The sequence below is a fragment of the Perissodus microlepis genome, chromosome 16, assembly GCF_051167445.1.
Source record: "Perissodus microlepis isolate ML-2025 ecotype Zambia chromosome 16, ASM5116744v1, whole genome shotgun sequence".
Classification (NCBI taxonomy): domain Eukaryota; kingdom Metazoa; phylum Chordata; class Actinopteri; order Cichliformes; family Cichlidae; genus Perissodus; species Perissodus microlepis.
The window spans coordinates 21850207-21874680 of NC_140476.1; the positions used below are offsets into that span (position 1 = coordinate 21850207).

Sequence of the window (24474 nt, forward strand, 5' to 3'; positions counted from 1 at the left end):
TTCCTGTGCTGGACAAACATACACGCTCACACACAAATGCTCCATAATACTGGAGCTGGCGCCAAACACATCGAGGAGACCAAGTGTGACTCAACTGTATTTAGCCTGCCAGATTCTCCTCATGCACGTATGTGTGTGTGTGTGTGTGTGTGTGTGTGTGTGTGTGTGTGTGGGGCATGGTTGGGCCTGGACGCTGCTGTGGCAGCCAGTTACAATGGCTGGGCTCTGAACACAGCATAATGGAAGCGGAACAAAGAGATTTGATAGCGCCGCTCAAGAGCTGGAAGCGTTTTCTCTGGTCTAGGGCTGTGACAGTTGGAGGTCCAGCACTAAGTAGTCAGACTGGTTTTTATTGGACTGGAGCAGCGTCTGCTGCCATTAAACAGAGACGAGCCAGAGAGACAGAAAGCAGCCTAAAAGTGTGTCGATACAGGGCCCGTTTGAGTCAGACAAGTGTGCTTTTTTTTTGTTAGTTTGTGCCCTTTTGGATAGGCAACTTAGTGTGGCACTGGCTATTACTAGTATTTGTAAACCCAAATAGATATATCCAGACGTTAAAATAGCTTTGAAATCCAATATGTCCTTAAATTCGCATGAAATGAGTAGTTTTGTGACCACGAGTGGCCCGTCTCCACGACACCAGTAAATTGTCCTTTCACTTTTGAACCTGTGAAAATGGAAATGCCACGTAGAAATATAGAAAAAAAATAGCTTGAACTCGTTAACATTAACACAATATTTGTCTTAAAACCCCTTGAATTGCTATATTTCATATCAATTGTAGTGGTATATAGAAGCAGAATTATATATAAATATATTTTTTTAAAACTTATGGATCCAACTGTAACCACACACACACACACACACACACACACACACGTGACTCTTATATCCAGACACATTCATACCCTGTCCTGCTGACAGTCCTGTGCCGAGGGGAGCAGAGCTGCTCATCTGAACCTGGGAAATGACTCCAAACTTCCATTTCTATGCTAATTCTAGGCTGCCATCTAGTCCAAGTGTTTATCTCTCTCTCACTCGCGCTTTCAGAACAGGGTGGCTGGAGGGAGGAAGAGGGAAGGAAAGGCAAGCGGAGAGAGAAAACAGACTGACAGAGGGACGAGCAGAGGGTTAGAGAGGACGCGGAACGGGACAGACGAGAGGCAACACCCCGACAGATGACAGATAAATGAATCTGTGGATGAAATCTGCCGGGGCAGTCCTCTGGGCTGCAGCTGATAATAACAAGAGATGAAGGGGTGGTGGGTGGCGGCGTGAAAACGGGGAGGGGTGAAAGGAGTGATAGAGCGAGCGATCGGATGAGCCAGAGAGGCGGGAGAGATAATGGAGAAAGAGAAGGAAGAGGGAAAGCAGGCAAGGAAGAAGTGCAAAATAAAAAGAGGGAGAGAGAGAAATGAGGGAAGGTGGAGAGACGCTCCAACTGGTTTTCTTTCACTGCCAACGCTCTGTTTGCCTGCTGGAGAGAGATTCAGGAGCACTGTGCTCAAGCTCCCCTCTGGGGGATTCCACTTGCTCTGCGTGTGTGTGTGTGTGTGTGTGTGTGTCTGCGTGAGTGAATGAGAGCAAGTGTTAGAGAGACTGACGGGTAGAGAGTGTTGATATGCAGCTTTCCTCGGTCTGTGTCTGTGCGCTCGTGTGCCTTTTTGTGTGTGGCTGTGGAGGAGGCGTAGCGCTAAACCTCCGGAGCCGTGTTTAATATCGCTGGGAGAGAGCGAGGAGCTTAGCATGAGAGCCCCGGCTTCCCGCCAGACAGACACACACACACACACACACACACACACACGCACGCACTCCTCCGCAGTAAAATGAGACACCCCTCCCCTCCTCCTCTTCTCGCTCTTTCGCTCCGTCCTCTAATCTCCCTCTCTAGAATGCTTCCCTGCGCTCGCCTGCAATCAATGCATCACTCAGACATTTAACCCCTCACGGCTCGCAGAGTCCTCGCATACAGCACATGTGGTCATGTCGAGATGAATCACGTGCGCAGATGCACGAGTGGCTTTCCTTTGAATGATGAAGTCTAGGCAGCAAAGTTTGTGCGTGCTCAGAAAAGTGAAATGTGCGGATGATTGAGTGCATGTGTAAAGTGTGCGTGAAAGCCCGGCCCTCCTAGAATGGCACCGCTGGAGGGAGACGGGAAGCCTCAGTATGCAACTACTCATGATGTCAGTCAGACTTAATCTCACACTCAGCCACACATATGCCATTTAAGCCAACTTAAAAAGAAGAATGAAAAACAGGAGGATGTCCCATTCTCATCAGTAACCTGCACATTAAAGCTTCTCCACAGGTGTCTTTTAAATGGGTACGTCCACACTAATCCAGTTTCATTTTAAAACTTCTGCTTTCACATCCGCTGTCCAAAATCTTCGGCCGGTTTAGGAGCCCCGAAAATAAACCTTTGGAAGCTCTGCTGACCCAGCCTTTGTGTGAAAATGATGAGATATTGTTTTAATCTGGACAAACAATGATAACGCAACACCCGCGTTCACTGATCAAACCATTACAGCTAAGCTTGCGTACTTTTCTTTTGAGGTCGTCCTTCTTGTGCCAATGCCAGTGGCTTTTACTAACGATGAAAAATGGTCCTGCCACTGTCCTTACATTTTCTCTGCAACACCGCAAAGTCTGTTTTGGTTTTCTTGTTGCCGCTTCTACCTTCCACCTCGTTGGTAGTCCAGGTAGAAAAAACTAAACCTTGTCTTGAATTTCATCAATCCTGTTGTGCCGTTGCCTGCTGCACATGCATACCCTGTGGTATGCGAATGGTCTTGCAATAACCGTTTACAGTTGTGTTATTGTTGACCATATTCTGTATATTAAACATAGACTGCCTCACAATTTTTTGCTAATAACCAGCAGGGGGCGACTCGTCTCGTTTCAGTCGAGTTGTACTGAAGCCGATGAAAAAATGCACACGGACTTCCTCATAGACCCTCATGCTAACCGTCTGATGATGAAATTTACGTCAAGTCCCAAGCAGACTCGGAAGTATAACCCCTGCTTTATGCTTCTTTGAAGTCCACCACTTTGTGAGCATGCGTAGCTGCTGCACTGTAATGTAAATTCTCCTTGCAGTCACCAAAAGCAGGTAGACGCAGACGTCCCCACAGAACTTCACACTCACCGTCTGATGATGAAATTTACATTACTTGGACCCAAGCAGGCTTGTGGATACGGAAAGCATAATCCTTATTAGTAGCTATTGGTATTTCGTTGGATCAGAAGATGACAGAGTGCAAATGTAAGTTTGCGAAAAACGTTGATGTTACGTCCGAAGCTAGTTAGCAATCTTTTGCTAACTAGCTCTAGTTAGCAAGCGATACTGCTACTACCCAACAATATGATGGTGCGAACCCGCCAAAACAGTTGTCATAGCTAGCTGGCCTGCGACGAGTAAGCTAACGACCCTAACGACCTCAGCTTAAAATTGTTTAGTTAAAGAGATGTGCAGTATTAGTCTGTTTAATGAAATGCAATACAGTTAGTGTGATAACGTGTTAAATTTTGGACTTTTTGGTCTGTAGTTCCATCAAAGGTCAGCATTGTCGGGACTGCTTGCCATCGGTCAAAGCTGAACTTTAAGACACTGTGGATGTACTTTACCACAAAAACCACTGATCACAGTGATTTCATTTTCCAAGTTTTTCCATCACGCTTTCTGGTCCAACTATGCACTTAAAATGCAATCCAGTTTTTTCCTCTTTGCTTGGATCATACATGGATTTGAGGAGAAAAATCAGAAGTGATTCATGGGGAGAATAAATGACAGATTGCACCTTTATCTGAGCTTTCAATGGGCAGAGAGCTGAGGGGCCCCAAGCCCCAGCACTAGAGGGATGAAGACATCCGCAGAATCTCTGCTCATTACCATTTCAAATGCTCAGAGAGCGAGGGAGAGCGAGAGAATAAAAGGGGAGTGAGGGAGGAAGGAAGAGAGAGAGAGAAAGAGAGAGAGAGTGGGCTTTCATGTGCAGAGGCACGGATTGCAAAACTAAATGAACGTGAAATATGCACAGTGTCGGCCCGGGCAGTGAGAACAGCACGGAGAAGTGCATGTGTGCTAGAATCGCATGCATGAGGTGATTCTGCATCCTGCATGTACCGATTTACACACAAACACACACACAAAAAAGATGCAGCGGTGTATTTAGTGGCTTGTGCGTGCATGAGGAGACACTGAATTTGCATGTGCAGGTCTATGTGGGTGTGCGACAGCGAACGCCGAGAGTCGTCTTGTCTGTGTGGCATATGGAGAAGAAACATGTCAGGATGCCTGTGCATGTGCTTACTGGGTCAGAACGTGTGTGTGTGCGTGCGCGCACGTATTCCGTCGCATGCTCATAATCGGCATGTGAGCTGTGTTCGTGTGCGTGCCTCCGTCTCGCAGGCCCTCATATCTCTCTGCCTGCATGTGATAAGCCCAGAGCTCGCGGCGCTTAAACACCAGCGTGAGACAAGCGCTGTACGCATCTACAGGCTTGTATGCAAGTGTGTGTGTGTGTGTGTGTGTGTGTGTGTGTGTGTGTTAGGCCTTATGCATAGTTGGTGTGTGTGTTCCTGTGCATGTGTGGGAGCCCCAGGGGCCTGCCCCAGGCTTATCGCACACAGGCAGTGAGAGACGAGCTTCCTGAGAGAGAGAGAGGGAGGGAGGGAGTAAGGGAGAGAGAGAGAGAGAGAGAAAGAAAGGGTGGGAGAGAGGGGGTTGTTTGCGCAGCGGTCAGCGCCTTGTTTGTGTAGTCTCAGGTTTTCTCCTCCCTCCTCCTTCATTCCCTCTCCACATGCAGAGCGCAGGAAGGGAAAAATGCGAAGGGGGAATGAAAAAAAAGAAGGAGAGGGAGGGAAAAAAAACGTTCGAGAGAGACGCATAAATCAGAGAGACGAGCCAGCTTCTCTCCAGCACGGCTGACTGAACCCTGCTGCTGCGCTGCACCCTGTTCTTGCGCGTGTATCTGTGTGTGTGAGAGTGTGTGTGTGTGTGAGTGAGAGAGAGCGAGCGAGCCAGGGAGAAAAACAGCCGCCGCCACTGCTAACCACAGTCACCACGGCACATTAGAGGGCCATTAGAACGCGATTATACTCCCAGTGCTTACCTCTCATTCACACTCTCGCTCTCTCCCATTCAGACTCACACACATAATCACTGACACACACACACGCGCGCGCACGCACCTCATCATCATAAACGTGTCCAAACACACACACAACCATAAAGCAACTCATGAATGAGCAACAAAAGAAACCCACACCTATTTACAGTTTCTGAGAAGATTCCTCTGCTGGTGATAAAAATTATCACGCACGCACACAGGCGGCATCAAAGGAGATACCGAAGGAGTGGACACGCATACAGGCGCCCACACACGCGTGCACACACACACACACACACACACACAGAGTGACAGAGCAGGAATCCGCGGCTCAAGTAGCATTAAAACTACTCAGATCAATAAATCAATTTGTAACATCTGTCAACAAGGGGGAGAAACGTTTAGGCTCACGAAGAGAAACACGGGGGATGAGGGAGAACGAGAGAGCGGGCCATCCAACTTTAATTAAAAGCTTTCGGAGCAATGGGAGTTGAGAGAGAGCGAACAAGAGTCGGTAAAATATACACAAGTCTCATTCTTTCTTGCGTGTGGGGAGAATGAGACGATCTGGTTTAGGAGCAAATGATCGGCAGCAAAGAAAAAAAAAAATCTCCCGCTACGGAGAGGCAGCGAGCATCAGTCTGCGCATAATGATCCCACCGATCCCCTCATGCTGCCTGCGCGTGCTCGTTTCTGTGCGTGTGTGCGCGCCGGGGTGTGTGTCACACTTCGCCTCACGGAAAATTAATGAGATGTGAGAGCGGAGCGAGGCGAGAAGAGGGGAGGCTGTGTGTGTGTGTGCGCACTTGTGGGGAAGAGGAGGGGTGCCAACGACAATCTGAGTCACAAAGAGAGGAAGAGAAAGAGAGCGCTGAGAGGAAAGGGGGGGAGGGAAAGAGCGGAAACCTGAGAGAGAGAAAGAGTAGAGCGGGCGAGAGGAGCCGAAAAGATGGAGCATGTGAAGTAGAAATCGCGAGTTAGGCCGAAATAGGAGGAAATCATACAAGAAGAGGAAGAATAGGACAGATGAAAGAAGAATCTCAAAAACTCTGAGAAGGGGAAAAAAAAAAAAAAAAAAGAGTAAAGCGACGTCTGGCAGAGTCACAGACAGGAACAAAGTAGGTGGAGAAAATGAGCTCAATTTAAGAAGGGAGAGAGAAAGCGAGAGATTTGGAAAAGACAAAGTCTGAGGGTGTAAATTGCGAAGAGAGAAAGCAGATAAGAAGGGAGGATGACTTCGACTGAAGCCTATTACCTCGTAGCCCAGTCGCGCTGCTCTCTGAAGGAGCGTCTCCCCGGCGTTCTTGTTCACAATCAGCCGACGAGCCTCTGGCGGGATCGGACGCACCACGGAGGGCTCGGCAGGGGGGGTTCTGTGCAAGCCCGCCGGCTCTGGTGGAACACCGCCCGCTCTGTCATTAGCCTGGAGCTGCAGGGAGGGCGGACAGAGCGCGGTGGGGGAGCAGGGCTTGACTGGAGAGCAGGGATAATGATTAGGAGAAGCGGCTCTCTTCCTCGGAGCGCTGCACTGCTCACTCAGCTGAGGAGAGAGTGAGAGATGGGGAGAGAGCGTTACAGTCCCTGCCACGAAGCAGACGGGACACTCACAGACACACACGAGCACGAGCATCCAAGGGGACAGGGATGAGACTACGCACACGCGCACAGAGGGAAATTAAAATGTGCATCCATGCACAGGAAATGATATCCACTTTTTTAAATAAGTTAAAAGGAGAATCAATTAAAAAGGTGGTTTAAGTATTCGAATCAGGGCCCAACATTCATACTGAAATTTGAAGTTCAAATCTGTTCTTAAGCCATGTGTTTAGACCCCCCCCCCCACCCCCACCCCAATTATCCTCACATGACTTCCAAACTACCTCTTTAACAGCATACCTACTGTATATATACACACTCAGATTGATTTTTTATCAACAACATCTGTGTTTATATATGACTATTGTGTCTGGGAGATACGCTATGCATCGCTGAAAACACTCACACACAAAGCTTTCACGCCGAGTGTTCACGCCCTAAAACAGTGCAGGTTGGCACACCACTTTTCTTTAACTGCTAAACCAACAGAGCCCTCTGAACACAACACACGAGAGAGGGAGTTGCCTGCTTGAGTGTGTGCGTGTGTGACTGAGTGTGTGCGAACACTGCGAGCCCTCTCAGTGGAATTCCATGTCGAAGCAGCTGTCAGGCTGAGGAGGAGCAGGGGAGGAGAGCAGCACGGGCGGAAAACGACTTGCCTTCTTTTTTCCCCTCAATTTTTCCCCTGTGCTCTTTCCCCCCTCCCCCTCCTCCTCCTTTTGAACTCGGCGTTTCAAATGCTCAGTCGTAGCTGCCACATTCCTCATTGTGCGAGTGAGAGAAAGTGTGCGTGTGTGTAGCTTTGTGTTCAGGAGTGAGTGTGATATATAATTGCTCCAGGGTTTTTGAATGCTTGCGAACACGCAGACACTCGCACCCCTGTCTCTCACCTACCTACACACACACACACACACACACACACAAAATGATGACACGCGTTCGACAATTAAGGCCAGAGACACAAACACATGCACGCGGGGCCCTCCGCAGGGAGCCGCTGAGGGCGCGGGGAGGTCAAAGCTCCAGCAGTCCTCTAAACATTGTAAACATACTTCCTTCCTCAGTCCCTCCCTCCCGTCCCCAGCTGCATAATCAGAGGCGCCAACAGGCATACTGAAACAGAGTCTGCCGCTGCAAACATCCAGACGCCTGCGTCTTGGTCGCACTCACCTTGTCATCCTCAGCTTTTCCCAGCTCAGTCCCGCAACGCTGGCCCGGGCTGCTGGCGGCTGCCTCTTTCCTTTTCTCCCTCTCCCGCTCTCGCTCCCTCTGGCTGGTGTGTTTGGTCTTGCACGGCCGCTTGCCCTTGGGTTTGTCCGTGTCACTATGGCGACGGACCTTGAGGGGAGGGGTGCCTCCCACGGACTGCTCTGGGGCCGGAGAGGGGGGGCCCCTCCTGGACTCCTTGAGGCCACGGTCACCTGAGAAGGGGTTCGGCGGGTGCGCTCTGTCCTTCAGCTGGCTGGGGGGGAGGGGAGCGACGGCAGCAGCTACTCCTGGAGAAGGAAAAGAGGAAGGCAGAGTGAGCAAGTGCGAGGATAGGAAAGTATTGCAAGGCCATCTCTCACCCTCTGTTGGTTTATTAATGAGCACACAGAGCTGTCTGGGAGCGCAGCATGCCTGCTCGCCCAGGGGAAAAAAAAAAAATTATAAATAAAAAACACACACTCTCGCACACAAGCTCGCATAAACACCGCTATAGTGATTCCTGTGCACTTCTTCACTGCAGCAAGGACACGGCTAGGAGTAATCTCCTTAAACAAATGTGGCACTGTCTGGTTTCAGCCTCTTATAGTACATATTTACACAAAATAAAAAAGCTGCCCTTGAAACCTCAATGTCGAAAAGCTTATTGGAAATACATTTGCTCCTAAGGATCGTTGCAAACCCGCTTTAATCTACTCCGCGATCTGGTCTAGGTCTGATTTCTGCTGCAGTACAACTTTTAGAATAACAATTTAATAACAGCAATTTGTTGCAGAGACAACAGCTTTTTACAATGCAATATCCTTAACAGGCAGATTTATGCATTTCATGTGATTAGCGGTTTTCTGAAGGGGAAAAAAAAGAAAAAAACAACACACAGATAGACACAGTGGAATAACCACAGTCATTATCAACACAACCGTTGTCACAGTCATGAGAGGTGAGAGGTAATTAAATAAATATATATTATTTCTTTAAAAAAAGAAAGAAAAAAAAAAGAATCAGTGCCCGGTAATGGTCTGTGGTTTCTACAGAGAAATACTTAAACCCTCTTCTGCTTTATTCACTTCCTTTAATCTCGCCACTGCTCTTTTATTCTCTCTTCTGCCTCGGAGACGCCATTTTGCGTTTCTCATAAGGGAAAGCCCTGGCTTTAGTAAGACCCCTCTACCTCGCCCACCCAACAAAGGGGAAAGAAAAAGAAAATCATTGATCACACATTAGTCACACTACACCTGCCCACACATACCTCCACCAGCCACTTCCCCTCATTTGCTTTTTAATCGTCTTCACAGAGACCCCGCTGTAGATCAGCTGAACATGAAAGAAAAAGCCTAAATCTACGCGCACCGGGAGGGTGGTGAGAGGCATTTTATCTTGTGGTTCTCTGCGTCCCCCTTTTTTTGATTCCTCAAGCCTTTACCCTGGCAAGAGGAAGAATTCCCCCCCCCCTCCTCGTGCTCCCTGACAGCTTTTGGGAAATCCCCTAAAGACAGACTGCTCAACAAGAAAGTGAAACGTGAGCCAAAGATAGATTTCCGTTACCCTAGCTGAACTCGGCGGTTTGTACGGCTGGTGGTTCACTCTTACCATTAGGCAGCTTCTCGCAGCCCCATTTCCTGTTGATCTCGCTTCTCTGCGCTGCGGCTCTGTCCTCGTGCTCGCCGGGCCTGATCTTGCGTTCGCGCAGGCCCTGGGTAGGGCTAACCAATCGGGGCTGAGGCCATGCCCTCTCCTGCTTGATTTGGGACCCATCAGGTGAAGCAGCGCCTGCGGCAGGCTTGCTGAGTCGCAGTCCCTTGAGCTCTATGCAGACCTTGAGCTTCCGCACCTCCTCGTCGTCGTCGTCGTCCGCACTGGCTTTCTCACGCTCGTCTGCAGATGAACACAAACACAGAATGTTGCTTGAAACGGAACAATTTGATGGTTTTTGCGTTTAAACTTCGATGCAAAGATGTGAAGAGCAAGCTCTCGAGCCTCGGTTATTATAAAAAGGTAATTTAAAAAAAAAAACGCTAGATAGTCTGAAAAGTGCATTATGAGCTACTTAAAAGATTTCTTCTAAGTGTCTCTGAGTTGACATTTGGATTAAAAGGTTTTCTGCTTTCTAAAGCCGTCATTGTCACCGTCTGCAACATGCAAAACTACTGTAGATATTGACATGCAAGCTACAGAGCACCAAGAACAAAGGCCATTAATCAGGACATTCTTATGGCTGGTAAAACCCCATCTAAGCCTTACATGTGACACACACCCAGGCAAGAGAGGCAGGGAGCAGGATGTAGAGCAGACAGATTGCGGAGTGAAAGGAGAGAGAAGTCAAGAGTCGGGTGGAGAAACAAAGCAATAAAGGCTGGAAAAGCAGAGGGAGGGTTCTCCCCCATGAAATTCACAGGGGACGGATATTTGACTCGTCTGCCAGTGCCGAGGAGAACAAGCACGATACCGCATGCCAGCGAGAAAAGAAAAAGGAAACCCAAACAGATGAGGGAAAAAAGAAAGGAGATGAAAAGAGAAGAAAAGAGCAGCTTTGAAGAGGGTGGGTAAGCACAGCGAAGGAACGGCAGTGCTGAAAGAAGAGAGAGAGAGAGACAGAGGGAATAGCTGTCCCTCTTCGTCGCTTCTCTCGCACTCCGCTCAAAGGCAGGATTAAACACTTCTCAGAGCTGGCTGCCACACAGAGCGAAACACAGGACAGAGAGCAGGAAAGGGGAGGAAGAGCGTGTTGTGATGGAACGGATGTGAGGTGGAATTGATTGGGATGGAAGTAGTGATAATAAAAGTGGGATTTTTTTAAAAAAGAACAAGGGATGAAACGGTGCTCGGCATCACACGGTGAAGGGAAACTAACTGGGCAGAATTCTAAGGATGCATGGAAAGCGGATGAAGAGCAGAAGGGGGATGCTATTTGAGGCATGCGAGATGCACGCGTGTTTGTGAAATTCTCACCCGTACAAAGCTTGGCTCTTTTCTCCGAGTGGATCACTCTTTCTCCCTCCATCTCTGTGTCCTCGTCCTCCGCTTTGAGGCCAAGGGGGCGTTTCCTGGTGACCCCAAAGCCAGGGCTAGTCCTCTCGTCGGGGAAGCCCTTTGATGGCGTCAGTGTGGGTGGCATACAGTGACCTTCCTCGCACTCTTTCATCCCCTTCCTGACACCATCCATTAGCCCTCCTTGGCCTGGACCTCTGGCCCCATCTTGGGCTTCATGAGGATGGGACAAAGGCTCCTTCTGCCCTCCACACCTCTGAAGGACTGGAACTCTGTTGTTTGCGTATGCCGGCCGCACACCTGAGCAAAGCAGAGAAGACGGGGACATGAAGCGAACAGAGGAAAAATAAACATAAGATGATGGGAAGGGTGCAGACACACGGGAAGAGATTTCAGACAGAAAACAAGCAGGGAAACAGGGTGACACAAGGTGTGGTTGGTGAGGGTTGACGGAGCAAGAATGCCAGTTAAACACCAGCCAGCTTTTATTCTGCTTTAAAGACAGGCAGTAAAACTTTGATGAGGTAAAGACTTTTTAATCTGATGCGAGCCGAGCCAGCGGCCTGATGGTTCAGTGCAGCCGTGCACACTTCCAGCAGAGAGAGGCACGAAAACATCCTGCGCACATGTTGTGCATGGCGACTCCCATCCCTCTTCCCTCTCCCTCTTTTCGTCATCTCCCTGCCCCCCCCTCCATGACCGCACCACGCCCTTCTCACACAGAGCGTGACTCTACCCCCCCCCCCTTTCCTTCCCCTCTCTCGTCGTCGACTCCTTCTCTGTCTCTCTCCATGCCATAATTAGGCTCACACGTCAGCTGCGGCCTCGCTCCAACACACAGCTGGGCTGCCAGCCAATGTAACTACCCCGCTCCCCACCCCGCTCTTTCCGTTGCGCTCTCCCATCCGCTTTCACCCACCAACTCCCCCCCCAGCTTTCACTCACGCACTCCCTGCCCCTCCTTCTCCCCCCTTGCCCTCCCCTCGCCATCGTCTCTCTGCGCAGATAAGCACAAAAGGCTTCTTGAAAATAAAACTCCCCCTCGCTGTCTCTCTCTTGCCCGCTCATTGGCTTGCGCTGCCTAGCTTGTGTAAAAGTGCGTGCACGCACGGACGCGCTTGTGTGTGTGTCTGTGTCTCTGTGTGTGAGTGGAAGAGTGTCTTTTTTTAGAGTGACCCGGTCTTGCCTCAGCATTTGCTGCAAGTGCATGAGAGCGAGTGTGTACGCTCCTATTGTTTGCGTGCGTGTGTCCCTTTTTTTTGTGAGTGTTCATTTGCAGAGTGTCTGCATGTATGTGTGTGCATGCCTTGTGTATATATGTGTGTGTGTGTGTGTGTGTGTGTGTGTGTGTGTGTGGTGCTGGGTTACTCACCCTCCCTCTCTCCCTGCCTGGTGGTGTGTTGGCAGTACTCCAGCACTCTCTCTCCGCACTGGCCGTCTGCCAGCTCCCGTCCTGCTGCCGAGGCAGTCATACACACACCGCTGCCCTCCTTCTCCTTCAGCTCCAGCTCCGAGAACCGCATCATTGCCCGCTGTGCATACACACACAAAAATGCAGAGAAAACCCATGAAAACCACTCATCATCTGCCCACGACGCGCACACACACGCACCTCTCTAAGCCTAAATCTGGCCTCAACAGCTACACAAGCAAAAAAAAAAAAAAAAAAAAGCATGAGAAATCACATCGTCTTAAAAAACAAAAGAAGAATATGCCAAAAGAATTAACCTCCCCCCACTCCCCCCCCCCCACACACACACACACTCACAACACGCACACAAATACACGCAGGACACAAAGGAGGACAGATAAATCACAAGCACGGCGTCAAGACACAGGTTAGACTACTGCAGCCACTGTCAGTCCATGCGCTCTGGGGCTTAAATCCTGGCTTCTCCCTTCCTGAAACATAAACATGGCTTGGAAACATATACATCTAAGCCCTGAGGCGGAGAGAGGAGATGAAAAGGAGGAAAGAAGGGAGTGGGGAGGGGAAAAATAAAAAAAGAAGTGTGCAGCGATACACAGTACAAAGGAGACAGAGCCCGTCAGAGGCAGATGTGATAAGAAATGTAAAGAACTGACCTCCCAGTTAGCTGCAGGTTGACTTATATTACTCCCCTCTCGTGATATGACTTCCATCTAAGCAATTAGAACGGGGGGGGGGGGGGGGGGGCTCAATATATCTGTCCAGCATTTCATCTTTTTCTTTTTCTTTTTTTTAAATAAATGAATTTACGTTACGTTTCTCCACATGTTTCTTTTACACAGAACAGGTAGCCACAATCCCAACAAAAATAACAATCAAATTAAAGTGAATCAACAGGTCAATTAACACTGCATCAAAACCATCAAATAATTTCTGAACTGCACCAGTGACAAATTGGAAAATTTGAATGGAAATAACACGGATATTTGAGGTATAATTGATGACACCAATTCAGTTTCAGCTGTCTTGCTTTCTTTCTTTTTTTTGGCGGCAGGGGGGTGATCCAAGCAGACCACATCTGATTTTTTTTACGCATCCAGAAATCCAGTGTTTGATAGCTTTGAGTTGCAGCTGTGGATTGACAAGCATGACAAAAGACAAAAACCACAGTTTTCTAGGGTGCATTCACAACATAGACAGACATGTGCAACCTATTAACATTTCTGCCCCTGAGCCAGTGGATAATATAGCATAGTGTGTCTTTGTGTTTCTGTGCTCAGCATTGAGCAAAAGGCAACCCCGAAAGACATAAACAGTTTGAAATGAATAGCTCAGTGTGCATGTATGAATGACAGTGGATAATAGCTAAATGTAGGTGATACTACTGTAATAGTATGTTTATAGAGGTCATGTGATCTTTGTTAGGAGGGCTGGTATTTTAGCCAATGGCGGGAGCGGGGATGAGGAGAATTATGACCTTAGACAGCAACCAGGCAGGACAGGCCATTGGAGGGAGGTGGGTTGGGTGAGGATAGTGAATGGCGGATGGGGGCATGCAGAAAGCCTTAGAGAAACCCTGAAGAGGGCAGCTGTTGGTTGTTAAGCACACTGCAAGCCCTCCACTGGCCCTAACCTTGGGGTTAAGCGTAGCCAAAGGCAGTGTGAACTGTGAGGGTGCCACAGTCATGCTCCCAAACTACTGTACATGTCTCTTTAGCACACTCAGCACTAACATGCTTTAGCCCCAAGGCAGTCACACAAGGACAAGCACATACGGAGACACAAACACGCACACACGCACAGAAATAACCTTTACAATGGCTGCTCACTAATCAACATACAAAGATGGCAGCTCTGGTTAACCTTTGAACTGCCACCCCATTAAGGAGGGTCTCGACTGGCCAGATCCCTAAGACAATGATAAACTAAAGGGACAATCAAATCTACGGCCAGGACAGTAGCGTGACAGCAATTATATTGTATGCAAAGTATGCCAATTCCATGCAAGGTTTGCTCTATAGGCTGATCTGAATATTGCAGCAGGGGAAAACTGAGAGTGGCCTTTGAGGTTTTATTCCTGTGTGGATGTTAGAAATCAAAGTATGTCTGAAATGTCTGCACATAAGAAAAGTTGCTCATAACAACCTCTCCCCATCCCATCAATTATCTTAAACCCAGTTCATTACGTATTGCATGTATACACAAACGTGCACAGTTGTTTGCAGCCTTACCTGCAGAGCTCTCTGTTCACGGCTCAGCTTGCTCGAGTCAGCATATAGCTCAGTGGTGACACATTTAAAGCGGTCGCCAACGTAGCCTGAGGAGTTAGCAATCCTTTTGGCCAGGCTGGATCTACGAGAGTTTTTAGATGAAGTCTGGCTACCGTCTTCTTCCTCATCCCCTTCTCCCTGAGACTCCCCCAGGTCAACAATACTGTCTTCTTTTTCAGTCTCTCTCTTGGGGACTTTTTCCAGGTCTGATTTCTTCACCATATCTGTGCAGTGTTGTGTAAGGCGAGAAATTCTGCTGTCCCCCCTGTCCCCTTTGTCCCTACCAGAGCTGCGCTCCCCTGATGTTCGAGCACAGCGCAAGGTGCTCTGATCTTGGTCTTCAAGGTCTGGGCTGGGGCTCTGCTCCTCACAGCTCTCCTCTGCTTGGGCAACCAGGCACGGAGAAGCTGGGGATATGCTAGATGTTGCCCCAGCACAGCCAGTGTCCTGGGGAACCTCTGCTCTCCCAAAGGGAGCTTCTGGTTGTCTGTCACTGTGGTTGGGCTTAAGGTTAGGACTCTGTCTGGAGTGGATTGGATAAGGAAGGGAAAGGTGGTGTTTTGGTTCATACTCAGTCTTTGTGAGATTTTGGTTACTATGACAACATTCATTTTGGGAAGCCTTGGTGCTGGTCTCGGCAGAATGTTGTTTGTGGCCTGATGGTGTAGTCTCCATATCTGTGTCTGAGTGTACAAGGTCAATGCAGACAATCTTTTCTCTGGATGTTAAAGAGGAAGAGGGGTGTTTGCTTTGACTGCCACACTGTCCTTGTGCTCCAGCTTCCCTGTCAGGCTTCATTTGGTTTCCTTCGCCTATCTCTTTCCCAGTGTTGTTATCTCTGTGGCTTCCACCTTCTTCAACAGTTCCCCGAGATTTCTCCTGTCCCCGGGACTTCAGTGTTGCATCTGCCCTGTCTGCCAGCTTGTTGTCAGAGTGCGTCTGCATCAAGGGATGGGCCATCTCCTGTGAATTATAAGTGAGATATTCTCCTCCTGGACCAGGGAGATTGTGGTATGGTAAAGGGTGTTTTGCTGCCAGGTGGGTTGGATAAAGGCTGTTGCTGCCCAGCAGTACTGGGTGAGGGTAAACTGGGCCTTTTCCTCCAATTGGCACAGAATGTATTGTCATGTTGTCTGTGATGGGGTAAGGTAGGTATCTGTTGGCATAAGCCAAGCTGTGGTTTAGATAAGCCTCATTCTGTGGAAGGTAAAGATGGCCAGGAGGATGACCGTTCTCTACACAGTGCCTCTTGTAAGATGGCACATCTGGGGTTGTTTCAGCTCTCTTACTGGTCTGGGAGGGCTTCTCTGGTCCCTCTCTGTGGTGACCCGCAGCTGGTGGATGTTCTGACTGGCTGGGGCTGTGTTTGACCCACTCACCATTATGTTTGGGAGAAAGAGCCCTGGAGTTGACCACAGAAGTGCCAGATGGTTGAGTCGAGGAGTGGTTGGGCTCTTCTATCCTTGGACAGGATGAGCTACGTTGCTGAGGGAGTACTCTCTCCAGACCTTTATTTTTGATAACAGAGGGTGAAGAGCCTTTAGTTTGTGAAAGACCCAGGTCTGTATTAGGTCTTGGGGAGGTGGGCAGGCCCGGTGTGTGCTGTGCGTGAGAAGGTGATGGACTAGGTACGACCCAGGTGGAGTGTAAAGTGCTGATCATCTCTGGTCTGTCTGAGACCTTTGAAGAAGTGCTGACCACACAATGTGGATGGGGAGAAGGGGAAAGGTTTTCTTTTAAGAGCTCTCTGTTAGGGGGAAGTCCATAACGTGGACCTGAAGTGTCCATCTTAACTGGGAATCCATTGGAGGGCAATCCAAAGTCTAGCATTCTTCCAGACAAATCCAAAGGCTTCTCTGCTGGGTCTTTGGTTGCCTGTGGTTGGTGAGCTGGCCTCTCAGAGCTGGCTTTGGAGGGAGACCTGCTGGGTCTTTTCTCAACTCCTGCATTTCTGGGTTCAGGGGCCCCATCTCTTGGCCTTGATTTGTGGGGGCTGGGTCGGGCAGGAGAGGGCTGCTCTGATGCCATGCTGCTAACAGAGAACGTAAGAGGAATGGACTGTGCGGATGTGGATGAGGCAGATATTGAGGAAGTGGACGACACCGGTTGTCCTATCCTGGCAACCGGCCTTTGCAAATCCAGTGAATTGTCAAGGAGAGCAGGAGGAAGGGGAGGTTGTGGCAGGCGAGAAGAAACACGAGGAGAGGAATCAGTAGGCAGACTACTGATACCACTAGTAATAGTACTACTTGTATTAATATTGTTGCTAGAGCCCTTCCTGGACGGAGGTCTGCTCGGTCTGATACTCCTGTTAGGTGAGCGGTCCCTGTCTATAGAAGCTTGATGGTGCTGAGAAAGAGGTGAGGGTTGGTGAAGCTGCTGTGCAAATGGAGGTGCAACACCAAGCCCCTTGTCTTGGCAGTGTACCAGTGATGTTGGGGCCACGGTGACTGCAGGAATCCTCATAGGTGGTGCCACCAGGGGTGAAGAGATGGGAGAAGCAGGATAGGCAGGCATATAATAGAGCCTGTCAGCAGCAGAGACTGCTGCAGCAGGGGTAACACTGCCTCCCTGGGCTGCACACAGAGAAGGATAGGCCAGGTGCTGGGGAAGATAGGGGTTGGGTTGGCTGAGCAAAGAGGCTTTGTACATGTTTAGAGCTGCATACTTGGATGTGTCCATGAAGGGATACATGCTCGCTTCGGGGTAAGGGCTGAGCCACGGCATGCGGAGGTAGCTGCCACCAGCACTTGCCAAGCCCAGTTCAGATGCTTTCTCTCCAGGCCCTACTCTGCGTTCCAAGCCGAGACCTTCGGCTCCAGGAACCAGCACGGGCTTGTGGAGACTTGGATGAGCGCCCTTATAGAGGCCTAGGTATCCATTCGCCGTCTTACGACTGTCCAGAGGGCCATCATGCTTGTAGATGAGTTCTGGGAGTCCATCCCTGTTATAAGTGAGTGGAAGTGCAGGCGCCTCTCTGCCCTTCTCTGCCTGAAGTGCTCTGATCCCTGGATACACAACCCCACCATGGAGATGAAGCCCATCGTGTAAAAGAGTGCTTCGGTCCAGCCCCATCGCTGCCAGGGGCGTCAACCTTGCATCCACCTGCAGCAACAAAGGAAAAAGTATCTATTAGCACAAAAAAAAAAAAAAAAACTATCCTGACATCAGCACAAAAACAAAAGAAAAAATACTACTAAAGATTGAAAAAAAAAAATCTTGGCTTGTTTCTGCTAAAGTGACTTATGCGACAAATGAGTACAATCTGTACATGGGGATGAGCAAAGGGACTTGCCATGTTTCGTGCGATATGGTTCCCTTGTCTTAGTTCCAGGTTGGTTTGTGCCTCAGCATCGACATCACGAACAGATGTTGCCCTGTGGAGATGAGCAAACAGTTAGCTGTCAGTGTCTTGGCTCCGTCACACACACTCACAAACAGGCACACACACATGCAGGCATGCACCGCAGCTGTGTTGCAATCCTGCTGCAAAAGCAAAAAAAAAAAAAAAAAACCCAAACAAGCAATTACAAAAAAGCGAGTTCATAAGATTTCAAAAGAGGAAACACATTTTAATTCTTACCAAGACTTAAATTATGCAACAAATGTGTCTTTGCTAAACAGGGATTAAACGCGGTCCAGGGATGTGCAAGTAAAACGAGGCAAGAGCAACAAAATGGCACTGTCCACTGAAGCGCTTGCTAGAGATGAAAGCACAGTGTGGGCTCCCCACTCCCGCCCCTTCTAATCTGTCAACATCTCCCCCATCCCCATATCCCCCTCCTGTTACCCCCAACCTGCCCACCCTTGGGCTAGACGTGCACTGTGAAGCTGCATCTATTCAGTCACGTTCCTCACACACTGGTTTTTCTATGCCCTCTTTGACCTGCCCCCTCGGCTGCCTCAGCCAGCAGAGCGAGGAAAGATTATGCATCACAGACCAATTCGGTGGGAGACCATTTACCACCCGCCAACACAGAGCTTCAGATCAACAAACACTCACACCAGAACACGCACGCACACAAAAAGAATATCAGGCAGCAAGAGAAAAGAGACGACGGTGCAAAATTTTAAATAAACCATAGATTTGAAAAATAAATCATAAATTTTAAAAAATTAAGTTGACAATAGAAAACTTTTTTTAAACCCCAGAGGTAGTGACAAAAAGAAGAAGAAAAAGAAATATTCATAAGACCCCCGTTTGTGTGAAACGTCCTTTAATGTCTTGAGTTTAGTATAGATTAGAATTTTCTTAAAGCGCCAGAGTACAACAGGGTTATTGTTGTTGTATTTTTGTAATGACAGGGAAAATGTGAGAAGTTACAAGAGGATGGTTATCAATTATTCATTACTGCAACAAATTCTGAAGACAACAGATTCAACAACTGGTTGCTAAACCTGTGCTTTTCTCAGCTGGGTGCTGATGAGTTTGATTTCAAAAGGGGGAAAAGAACCAAACACGCCTAATTTAATTAAACTGCTGCGAAAGCAAATGTACAGAAACTTTCTGAAGAGCGAGGATTTTTTTTAAAGAGCAGTGGCAACCGACGTCAACCCTGCATGTTCATTACTTCCTGAGTGACATCACAATGCCCTGAAAAACAATGTGTCACATACCACACACACACACACAAAGGGTTTAAAAGATTTTAATTGCGCAAATGTCAAAATAGAGATATTAATGAAATATTTCGGACCCTTAACGGGTCATGTGGTATCTTAACACCAACAGAATGGTCTGCTTCATTCAGGAGGCTTTTCTCCTAAAAATTAAAAATGAAATAAAACCATCAAACAGATGAAAGGATGAAAACAATGTTTAAATTTGATCCCCATTTCAGGATTTGGGAAATATTTTACTTTGAATTCTGACTCGATTCCTAATTACGGTAAAAATAAATAAATAAATTTCTGAAGGGCAGCCGTGGTAACCAAGCACAAACAGGAGTGCGGTGAGAGACGGTGAGAGAGAAGAGGCTTTAAAGAGGGGAAAAAATGAAGCTTTGCAGAGAAACACGGCCCCTCGATCATTGCAGTAAAACGCCTCTGCGCCTCGCTGGCACGCCACTTTTATTGCCGTGACCCGGGGCACATTAATCAGCCTGCTGTGGGCCCCTCGACACGGCTTCTCCCTGTCCCATCCTCCCCCACCACCACCCTAAGCCACAGCTCCGCCGCCAGTCCACCGTCAACATCATCCGCGTCGGAAGCGAAACGGGTAGCGTGTGTGCGAGTTCGTGGGCACAAGCGAGACGGTGTTACGCACGTGTGCACGACCACGTGTTCAGCTGCAGGAGTTTCGTCAGTGCACGCGGACGCTGTTCAGAAATCACATCGCTCCTTCCTCAGCGCGTTTCTCTGCGTGCCGCTCTCAAAAAACGGATCGTGTTTCGCTTGCACTGAAAAGTCTGCGCTCAACCAGAGCAAACAGCTACAACAGCAGCGGACACAAAACACCCTCATTCAAACCTTTACCAGCGTTTCTGTCCAAATGGAAGAACACTATCATAAACACATAAATCTGCTGAGCTTCTCTGGAAGGAAAAAAACAACAACTTGGAGATCGAGCGTTTTATGACAGTACTATCTCTACCTAGACTATTTTTAGTCAGACTCCCGCTTCTTAGATGAAATGAGCAGCACCAGGGCCGAGATAAGAGGTTGTATCGGGGCAAAAGTCAGGATGAGACACCTGATAAACGCTGAGGGGGAGAATGCGTGTCTGCGGACTGTCTCCCGCATGAACTTCAGAATTGCACGAAAACGCTAAAGCTTTCTTTCTGCCTCCTACATTAGTGGGATATATAGTCATATGTTTATGTTAATATGATAAAAGGGCTGGTGTTTGTTTTAGACGCTTTAAAACCTGCTGCTCAGCTCACATCCACATCGCGTGTGCAGACAGGAAGAGATTAAATCAGGGCCCACAGGCTATCAAGACGCGAGCAGATAAGGTGTCATTAGAACCCTGTAAAATAGGTGTTTGAGGATTTTCCGGGAGTAAGTCCTGACATACTTTCTCACTGTAAGTGGATAGATGGAAAGAAAAAATGAAAAGAAAAGCAGGAGGTGGGAGAGAAGGGAAAAGGCAGCGTGTTGACGCCCAACCCCACTGGCTAAGAATAGTTTGCGCAACAAACAACTCCCGACGGCCGTCCAATCCATCACGCTGGCCTGCAGCAGGCGGAGGGAGGGGGGAGGGGGGGGGGGGGGGGGGGGGCAGCGGTCGGTGCTGCTGCGTTTATAAACCAGACCGCTGGAGCGCAGCCCCGACGCGCACCATTAAACTGAAAACCACCGGGTGTTTTTTAGCGGAACCTGGTTTCAGCGCTGCGTTTCAACGGAGCAGCTGTAAACAAAGCCGAAGAGACAGACTGATGAAAAAAATTAGGAGAGAGGGAGGAGAGGAGAGCCAAAAGACAGTCCCGCTTCTCCCTCCTTTCTCCTTTGTTTCCCGTCTCCGATGACAGCGACTTGAACTCTCAGTGACCCGCGGCAGGCGCACCAGAACAAACACCGGCACCACTCATCATTTCCTCCAGGGCTGAGGCCTCTCCCCGCGCAGCGCAGTGGTTGCGTGCATACCAATAACGCGCGCGCCCGTGTGCGTGTATAGGCCTCATCTCCTTTTAAAAGTTGATAAATGACCGCCTAGAAACGTTTCAGTGAAAGAGCTCGGGGCATATATTAAGCACGGCTGTTCCGTTTTTACGATCAGCCCGCCGCGCGATCCTGTTGTTGAATTTCTCTCAGACTAAACGAGGAAACCGGGTGGCGGGTCTCTGCTGTGCGCCGGGGGAGAATGTAGGCTACATAGGCGCCCTCTCGTTCTTTGTCCCTGGAGCTTTGCCAGACTCTCTGAAGCGGCAGAGCTGCGATCAGCTCTGAAAAAAAAAGAAAAAAAAATGCACTGTGACGCAGGATAATCTCCGCAGCGACGGGGGTGGGGTGGGGATAAACATGGATTAAATGCGGGCGCGCGCGCACACGCACCCCCACCACACACACACACACACACACGGGATCACCGTGACGGCGGTGTGTTTACGCGCACTCGAAACGAAAGGAATTTTTTTTTGCGCACACGGCGGAGAACATCTGCGGCAAAACACGTGAACAGCAACTACAGTCTGGCTACAAACTCCACAGCCTCAGGTCACCCGATCCCCGGCGTTAACACCCAGCACCGTAATGAGCCGGGAAAGGGGGAAAAAAAACCTCGGAAGAGAACGCCGGCCCAATTTTAATGGTTATTGATTATCGAGCCGACGCGTGCCAAATGGACCAATTGATCATCTCAGCGCATGCTGCGCAATCTATGGAAAGCTGACATGCTGTTTCTCGCTGTAGTTTCAGATTTAACAGAGCTGTGAGCGCAAAGTGGAGGGAGGGGAGTGGAAGGGGGGGGGAGCAGGAGATGGAGGAGATAAATGTTGTGCGGGGACTCGGAGGAGAGGCGCGCTGCTGCCGGAGCGCGGAGCTGGAAGGAGAGATGGCGGCGCCTCTTCAGCTGTCACATTATTAGCGGCGCAGTTGTAAACAAGGGCCCCCCGCGTCCTCCCGGGCCGCTGCACAGCCGCACGCAAGTCGGTGCACGGTTCAGTTCCCCCCCGCAGCAACACGGCCGTCAACAACGGCGACATTGTGAGCCCCCCTCCCCCCTCGCTCTCCCTCCAGTGCTGTCACCAGGGCTCGGGCGGCGGCTGCTGAACTGGCTCTATTCATCCCAGGCCAAATGAGGACTAAATGGCTCTTTATGCCACCAAAGGACCCGATTGTAACAGAGATGCGCATGCACGAGCCGGCCCGCGTTTACCGGAGGTTTTTGGAAACGCTGGCATTGCTTTCATGTGTTTCTGATAAAAGCACATGATGATGGAGGAATGATCCTCTTTCATGTGCCCTCTATTTGTTCGCTACTTTCCAAAGGCTGAAGTTCCAAAGTGTTTCGCGCAGACGGAGACAAGAGGATGTTTTGCCTCTTTTCATACGCGCTGCTTAATTAACTGCGCCCTGTAAATTAGGCCAGACAATCTCTGCTGAAACAATTAAGTGTTTACCCTCACGGTACGACCCACGTGACCACCCTCCCCACCTCGAGGTCAAAAGCTCCGCGGCCGACACAGGCTCGTGCGATGTTACGTGCAGACAGCGCATGACGCATTCCTGGCTTTGAAGACTGTCGGCGTAATAAACTCCTGTCGCTATTAACATGCTGCGTTGCCAAGAGTCTGTGGGATTTCGTCAGAGATGCCCGAGGCGCAACGCGGTCTAAAAAAGAGAAGGAAAAAAAGCTTCAAGACCGAGCCTGAAGAGACTAGGGAGGAAGGAGGTGAGGTGTGTCATCATCACTCTGCCGCTAAATCAATCACACCGCGGGCCAGAGCGAGGTCAGCAAACTAAATCCATTCAGAGTGAGATTTAGACTTTAATTACAGCCCCCCCACTCGTTCACGTTACATTAAGCCAACACCGATGACATTTATCAGCGATCGCTGCTGTAAAATAAGCAAATGTCTAAAAAAAATCGCTATTAAACCAACATCCCTGGGTCATCGGCGCCAGAAAGCAGCTGCTAGAGGAAAGAATAATCCTATGTGCCCCCCCCCCCCCCTCTCTCTGTGTGGGTAAAGCAGTGGAGAGAGGGGGTGGGAGGGTAAGTGACCCGTGAGCTCCAGACCTCGTCGAAACAAAAAGCTCTCTCTCAGAGAGAGAGAGAGGTGGGTGGAGAGGGGAGAGGAGGAGGGAAAGGGGGAGAAAAGGCGGAGGGGAGGGTGGGTTCTCCCGTTTCATCGCGAGGTCCCGGGAGGCCAGCATGGAGCATAGCTTCAATCAAACCGTGACGTCTCCTCCGGGAGCTGCGCAGCGCCTGGAAAACCGATCTCTCCTCGGCTCTCTGCCGTGCCTCCCGCTTTTGTTCACACGCATCTCGCCTCAGCAGCGAGTGCAGCGCCGGCAGCGACGAGCCTGTTGTTTTATATCCATGCGTGTGAGAGACACACACACAAACGCACACAAAGGAGCGCGACAACAATAAGAGCGCCTTCATATTTCTGTCTGGATGTTTACCGGGACACAGGGCATTTCTTTTGACGAATCCCCCCCCCCCCCCCCGGACTATTTAGAGCTCGGAAGGTTTGATAAGCAGGAGCGGGTCCCGTGATTGTAATGATGACACGCTCTCTCTGCTCACAATATTCCCCGCTTGGTCCCTATTGATTCCGGATTAGAAGCGGACAAACACCGGGGGGGTTAATTGGTTTAAAATGGAGGTGGTGAGGGTTGTTTCTATTCTCTTAAAGGCAAGCAGATCTCCAGCCCCCCCGCGGGGCACTACGCTGACACGCTGTCACACATCATTCAGCGGGACAATAAGTCCGGCAGTCCCGAGGCTGCTGTTGTCTCCAGGTGAACTGTGCGCCCATCAGTATACACGGACCTCTGCGCTTTTTACAACTGCGGATTTCTCCACGTCTGCCTGCTCAAATGTCTTTAATGCTTCACACATCACTTCCCCACCTCTGCTGATTAAAAACCTGCACATGAATTGGCTGCACGTATGCAAGCGAGGTGACGCTGGCAAAGGTGAAAGTAATTAATAAACCCCCTCTTTTCTTTGCACGTTTCTGATTCTAAATGATGTCTAATTAATAAAATTAGCACCAGATGCAATCCTGTTTTGCTAAGGGGTGGTGGGGGTGGGGGGGGGGTGGAACTGAACCGCACTCTGACAGCTAATGGGCCTTGGCAATACAACACTGTTTGTGGAAGAAGTGTGAAGTCTTCTCGTGTGAAACAGAGAAAACTCAAGTATGTCAATCTAGCGAAAGCAGCCCTCCCTTTCTGTGTTCCGACACCTGGAAAACAGATCAGT

General features: G+C 49.4%; 1 protein-coding gene across 1 annotated transcript in view; it reads right to left on the minus strand.

Annotated features, from left to right (window-relative positions):
• Positions 1-24474, minus strand: part of bcor (BCL6 corepressor) — a 38519-nt gene that overhangs the window by 4796 nt on the left and 9249 nt on the right. The window contains exons 2-9 of the mRNA XM_084954572.1: positions 17896-17977; positions 14562-17705; positions 12987-13043; positions 12274-12433; positions 10863-11201; positions 9504-9788; positions 7878-8203; positions 6367-6651 (exon numbers count right to left, since the gene is read on the minus strand). Of these exons, the coding sequence (XP_084810698.1) occupies positions 6367-6651; positions 7878-8203; positions 9504-9788; positions 10863-11201; positions 12274-12433; positions 12987-13043; positions 14562-17705; positions 17896-17977 (4678 nt within the window). The remainder of the gene's footprint in view (positions 1-6366; positions 6652-7877; positions 8204-9503; positions 9789-10862; positions 11202-12273; positions 12434-12986; positions 13044-14561; positions 17706-17895; positions 17978-24474) is intronic.